Source organism: Sycon ciliatum, chromosome 2 (assembly GCF_964019385.1).
Source record: "Sycon ciliatum chromosome 2, ocSycCili1.1, whole genome shotgun sequence".
NCBI lineage: Eukaryota > Metazoa > Porifera > Calcarea > Leucosolenida > Sycettidae > Sycon > Sycon ciliatum.
In genome coordinates this window covers 25,838,725-25,845,323 of record NC_088644.1, presented here as the reverse complement: position 1 = coordinate 25,845,323, position 6,599 = coordinate 25,838,725, and the positions used below count along the sequence as shown (strand labels likewise).

The 6,599-nt window shown below is 54.8% G+C and overlaps 1 protein-coding gene across 1 annotated transcript; it reads left to right on the top strand.

Moving 5' to 3' along the window:
* Positions 1-1,416: 1,416 nt before the first annotated feature.
* Positions 1,417-3,585, top strand: LOC135810465 (uncharacterized). Its single transcript, XM_065323955.1, has one exon. The coding sequence runs from the start codon at positions 1,417-1,419 to the stop codon at positions 3,583-3,585; it is 2,169 nt and encodes a 722-aa protein (XP_065180027.1).
* The last annotated feature ends 3,014 nt before the right edge of the window (positions 3,586-6,599 follow it).

Below are 6,599 nucleotides of genomic sequence, written 5' to 3'. Positions count from 1 at the left end.
TCCTTCCGCCACTGCCGGCGGCTCACAAATTGGCACACAGCAGACACCACCTCCGAGACCCTCAGGGCTTGAGTCACACAGGGTTGCCACTGAGAGCCCCCGGGCCTCAGATGACGAATCTGTAGGTTACAGTGGCCATGCACGGTTTGCTAGGGACAAATCCCCAGGTTTGAACGTCCTTGTTTCCGACAATGAGTTCGGCCACGGTCGTTCCCGTTCTCGATCGCCATTTTCCCATCAAAAATACCGTCGGGGACTGGAAAAGGCCAGGCCGCGAGCAGGCAGTCCGCGCATGCGCCCTCAACGGGACTTCCGCATAAGGCCCCGCTCGCAGAGCTTGGGGTATCGTGACCGATCCCCCACGGCTTCACCGGAACCCCATAATAGGGCTCCCTCTGTACGAGGGCATGGAACCGGGACTGGGGATCGATCTCAACGGCGACGTCGTCGTTCGTCGAGTGAGTCCGGGTCGGGACCCGGCGATGTCGTCCACTCCCGGGCCTTGACCGGGGGAGCTAGGCGGAGAGTTTCCATCTCTCCTCGTCGTCGACGCTCCCGGTCCTCATCCACGGACTCCGGATCTAGTAGTCGGTCATGCTCCTCGTGCGAGGATTTCTCCTCTAGTGGGACGGACTCCTCACCTGACCGTGACCATGGAGACGAGGTATTTGACCCGTCGCGCTTAGGGGCAAAGGACTCTTGGCACCCACCAGCGCATATTGCGGCATTCCTCCGGGCTAACGCCCGGCGGTCTCTCACCTCCAAGCAGAAGGCAGAATTGAAAAAACTCTGCCCATTTCCGGAGGTGGAGGAGGCTCAGTGTCCTCGCCTAGATAATTTTGTCCGCGACCTCCCGTCGCTGGGCTTTGGCCGGAAGACCGATAAAGCCATGGCGGCAGTGCAAACTAGGGTATGTGCCGCGTTTGCGCCCGTTTCGGCGGCTTGGGCCGCAGTGGATGCTGGGCGACCAACCAAGGAGATCACGCAGCTCCTGCAGGTCGCAGTGTCTTTGGTGGGTGATGCCGCTAATAGCATCTCGGTCATGCGGCGGCAAAGACTGACGGGGCAGCTCCCCAACAAGTGCCCGTCCAGCCTCCTCCGGGAAATGGCCCCGTCTGGGAACTTGTTGTTCGGCGAGGATTTTACCAGACAATACAAGAAGCGGACTCAAGAAATTGACGCTTTTCGCCGCTCGTCAGGCTCGTCCAAGCCGAAGCCGGCATACAAGGATAGTCGGCCTTCCAACTTCAGAGGCCATAATTATTACCCAGCAAGTGCTGGTGGGCGTCGTGGGGGCCACCGCTCATTTCCCCGCCATGACAACCATAGGCGAGAGGGTCATTTTTCCGCCACTGCCAGTTCAAAAAACGGGCGTGGAGGCAATCGGCCCTTTCGGGGGCGCGGTCAGGGTCATTGATGACCCTGCCGGTGGATGGTTCGCGTTCCCAGCTCAACGTACATCTTCGCGGCCATCCAAGTCCACCCCACAACGAGCTGGCGCGCGCTCCGCTCGTGCCCCCGCTCCCCCAAATTCCGGTCGCTGGGCGTTTGAGGCATTTTGTGCAAGCCTGGTCGGCAATCACGTCCGACCCGTGGGTCTTGGATGCGGTGCGGGGCCTGAAGCTGGATCTCGTGGCCGATCCCGCACAACGCACGGAGCCCAGGGAATTATCTCTGGAGGAGGACAGAGCGCTCGCTGTGCGGCTCGAAGTGGACGAATTGATGCTGAAAGGGGCCGTCACTCGAGTGCAGGAGTGTCCTCATCAATTCGTCAGCCAGATTTTCACCATTCCAAAGAAGGATTCCGGCAAGGAACGTCCCGTGGTGAATTTGAAAGCGCTGAACGGGTTCGTGCGCTACGAGCACTTCAAGATGGAAGGATTGAAGCTGCTGCCCGATCTCCTTCAGCCCGACGACTGGCTGGTGAAATTGGACCTGAAGGATGCTTACTTCGTGGTGCCAATCCACCACGATTTCAGGAGACTGCTCCGATTTCGGTGGTCAGGTCAGCTGTTCCAATTTCAGTGCTTGCCTTTCGGCCTGAGCAGCGCGCCAAGGGTGTTCACCAAGCTCATGAAGGTTCCGATGGCGATTCTGCGCAGCCAAGGTGTGCGCCTGATTATCTATCTGGACGACCTGCTGATTATGGCATCGTCGGCGGCGGAAGCACTGGAGCACTTGCGCCGGGCAATTCAGTTGTTACATCAACTGGGATTTCTCATCAACTTCAAGAAGTCGGTGTTGACTCCTGCCCAGAACATCTCATTCTTGGGCTTCGAAGTGGACTCTCGTGCCATGGAGATGCGGGTGCCTCCGGAGAAGATCCGGAAGCTTCGCCAGGAGTGCACCAAGCTTCTGCTGCAGCCACGGGTGACTGTTCGCACGTTAGCCTGTCTGTTGGGGCGCTTGACATCCCTTTCTCCGGGTCTGCTAACAGCGCCGCTCCGTTACCGGCATCTGCAGGAGCTCAAGATCCTAGCTCTTCGCGAGTCCCAGTCTTACGAGGCGACCGTCCAGTGGACACCCGACGCCAGGCTGGATTTACAGTGGTGGAAAGAGCGACTGTCCGACTGGAACGGGAAGTCATTGGTTCGCCCACCCTGCAATCTGGTGGTGTTCTCGGATGCGTTCCTCGATGGCTGGGGAGCAGTGTGCAGGGATCAACAGGTGGGCGGCCGGTGGACTCGGGCAGAGCGTTCCATGCACATCAATGCCCTCGAGTTGACAGCGGCGTTTCTGGCACTTCAGGCCTTCCACCGGGTGGCGTTGGACCGTCCGCTTCATGTTCGCCTGTTTGTGGACAATACCACTTGCCAGGCTTACCTCAACAAGATGGGCGGCACACATGCCCCGCACTTGTCCCAGCTGGCCTGCCAGGTGTGGGAGTGGTGTCTGGAACGTGGCATCACAGTTCAAGCCGAGTACATACCGTCGGCGGAGAACCCGGCCGATGCCCCGTCCCGTCAGGGGGTCGATTCGAGCGACTGGATGCTCGATCCAGTAGTGTTCCGGGGCCTTTGCCAACACTTCCAGGTGCAGCCGGCGATCGACCTGTTTGCGTCACGGACCAATGCCCAGTTGGACAGCTTTGTGTCCTGGGGGCCTCAACCCGGAGCACTGGATGTGGATGCTCTTGCCATATCATGGGCCGATCAATGCCTGTATGCGTTTCCACCCTTTGCTCTCTTGCCGAGGGTTCTGCACAAAGTGCGCCGGTCCCCGGGGTGCAGAGTGTTGCTGGTGGCACCAGTGTGGGATGCGCAGCCATGGTATCCGCTCCTGCTCCATCTTCTGGTAGCATGTCCAGTTCTATTACCGGGCCATCCAGCGCTCCTCACCTCACCGCTGGATCAACCTCATCCCATGGTGCTGGGCGGTCATCTCCAACTAGCCGGCTGGCTCATCTCTCCCGATCCTATGCGGCGGCAGGCCTTTCATCAGGCACTATTGCCCTCATCCTGGGATCATGGCGGGACTCCACCAACTCGGCCTATTCGTCAGCATGGACAGCTTGGCACAGTTGGTGTTCTGAACGGCGGATTGATTCCTTTCAGCCGCCTGTGTCACAAGTATTGCAGTTTCTAACTGATATGTTTGCCGTGGGCCGAAGTTACCGCACGTTGAATGTGTATCGCTCTGCCCTGTCCTCCACTTTGCCAGGCTTAGATGGTGCGCCAGTTGGCCAACATCCCCTGGTGGTTCGGCTTATGCGTGGCGTCTTCCAACAGCGTCCTCCACAACCCCGGTATTCCCATACTTGGAAAGTTTCCGATGTCTTGGGTTGGATGGGTGGTCTGGGTGACAATTCTACCCTCTCTCTACGCCTGCTTTCAATAAAGCTGGCTCTGCTCATGGCGCTGACTGGCGCCAAGCGCTCTTCTGATTTGCATCGTTTGGATTTCCATTCCCATGTTACTGAGGGTGATGGGTCTCTCCGTGTGACGTATGCCTCCATGCCTAAGCAGCGTCGGCCTGGTTGCCGAGGGGATGCGTCCCTTCCCACCGTGGTGTGGCCTGTCTTCGACAGCACGCCACACTTGTGCGTATCAAGCTGCTTCCAGGAGTATGTCAGGCGCACAGCTCCTCACCGTCAGACTGCTCATCCGCAGATTTTCCTCAGCCTGCGGCAGCCTTTCAAGCCGGTGACATCGTCCTCTATAGCCAGGTGGATAAAGGATGGTATGACTGCGGCCGGAGTGGACACAGCGATATTCTCAGCCCATTCGTTGCGTGGGGCTGCTACATCGGCCGCGCATGCCGGTGGGGTATCCTTAGCGGATATCTTGCACCAAGCCGATTGGTCATCAGCATCTACCTTTCGGCGTTTCTATCTGTTGCCAGTGGACGCGAGCCCTGCACGGACAGCGGCAGATCAGTTCACGGCCACGGTTCTTCGACGGACTTAGCTATGTCCGGTTCCTGGACTATGAGTTGGATTTGCAAATACTAACTCGCAAGTACTCACGTTGTACATGTAATTCTGGACTCTTATCTAGTCTTGTTCTAGTGCATGACGACATGATGGGTTGTCAACCCATTTTTCCTCTCTTTTGGCTTCTCTTGCCTGTACTCCCATTCGGTCTATTTCGGATGGTATTCTGACCTTGGACACTACATGTATAGTGGTTTTTCTAGCCAGGTACTTATTCCTGTTTTCCACTGGTCTTGGCCTGCGGTGATGTAATGTTTGTCACCATTTCGCTTCACGTTGCTTGTGGGCGGTTTGTTACTGCGACAAATAGCTACAGTGTTACATGAAGCGGAGCCTCTGCAGTGCAATTGTGGATTATACAAGAAACCATAGGTTTTGATGTATAATCCTAATTGCATAAGGAGGTGAAGCGAAATGTAACACTGTAGTCCCTCCCGGCCCATCCCCACTGGGGCGTGCTCAGGATTTACAGAGCAGTTCAAACAAGGCCAATGGAGGCAGGCAGTGGCACAGGGGTTATCCAGGGCAGTGGTTGCTATGGTGTTTGGCGTTAAAAAATTCTGGTATTTCTAGCGGGTTTGCAGAGAAAACGAAGGGGCCACTACAGTGTTACATTTCGCTTCACCTCCTTATGCAATTAGGATTATACATCAAAACCTATGGTTTCTTGTATAATCCACAATTATGGACGCGTGCTACAGGCCGCGACAGCGCCTATCGAAGTAAAAAAATATCGACTCGAAGTCTAGCCGGAGAGCGTACTTTTTGAATTTTTCCTTGGCTTCAGTGGCTTCACTTCACTCGGGCTTTGCATTTGACTGACCTGGACTTGATGGCGGCGGTGGCGGTCTTGGCGAAAGATCCAGTTCCATCTGAGACACTCTGTCGTCTTTTCTTATCTGCTGAGGTTCTGGCAAAGCGCAGCTGCATCGAACCTGACTAGATGTAGCTGCACGCATCCTTTGTTTGCCCTGCAAATCTCGATCTGTTGCTCTTCTTGCTGTTTGGCCGCTGAAAATATTCTTCCTGTAAAGAGGCCGAAACTGAGCTAGGGCACGTCAAGATATGTAGGGTATACAAAGAAAAAGAAATGTCATGGTCGTTTCAGCAGCTCACGACAGCCAACACGCTCCATCGTCGGGATTGGAAGTATCCAGCACGGCTGTTCCGAGCGCTGCTGCTCTTGTTATTCTTCTTCTTCAGAAATTCTCCACACCTTGTCGGCCAAAGTACGCGCGCGCGTGCACGGAAAATAGATGCGCTGAGCCGTTTCTTGTTCGATTTTGACAAATAATGGCTTGTTGTTTTGCTCTCGACCTTGGCTATCCTTCTACCGTTCAGTATTTTACGGAAACGCAACGGCTCCCCCTGTTTTTTTAGCCGAACTTTGGCCAAAGTTACTGGAAAACCCGGAACTCGTTTGAAAAAATACGAACGGTGGAAGTCTTGGAACGTCTTTCGTGCGTGTGGATTCAAAAATTCAGGCAGTTTGAGCCAACCGTAATGAATCCCGTAGAGTTGAAAGTGAGTGATATTGATGGGAAAATGCGATTTGAGCACTGACCGATTGTGTGGGACAGTATATGCACGCGCCTGTCACGTGCATGATGTAGCTGGCGACGCTAGCATGCCAATCCGTGAACCCTAAACTTTGTTGAGTGAAAGCATGATTTTCGTCATCGAGTTGCATGCGTGCAGTCACCAGGTCACCATGGCCACAAACTGCTTGCATGCACCACCAAGAGTACATGAACTCATGTACTCTTGATACCACATGCACACACAGACTGTCAGTCCACACGATCGTAGATCTACGAGCTACAAAAAACTTGTACTAAAGACATAACACACACACAACAGTAAAGTCTTGTACTTTTAGATATCAGACTCGAGGATCTAACCTCGAACCCTTGTAATTCAGTGCAAGTAATAGTTGCGAGCGCGGGCGCGGCCATATGCAGGCGCTAGGCCATGGCGCGCGCCACAACAAGCGCATAGCAAGAGTACATAATTGTATACAATTATGTACTCTTGATTGTAGGCGTTTGTACTTTGAATTGTGGGTGTTTGTTTGGTTTTGCACAGGGAGTCGTAAAATTTACGACTCCCTGGTTTTGCATGCATGCAGCGATACGAAGATGTACAACCGGAGAGTCGGATCGGATGC

What these genes read in the sequence shown, in the direction of transcription:
- LOC135810465 (XM_065323955.1), top strand. Translation starts at nt 1,417, where the DNA reads ATGACCCTGCCGGTGGATGGTTCGCGTTCCCAGCTCAACGTACATCTT.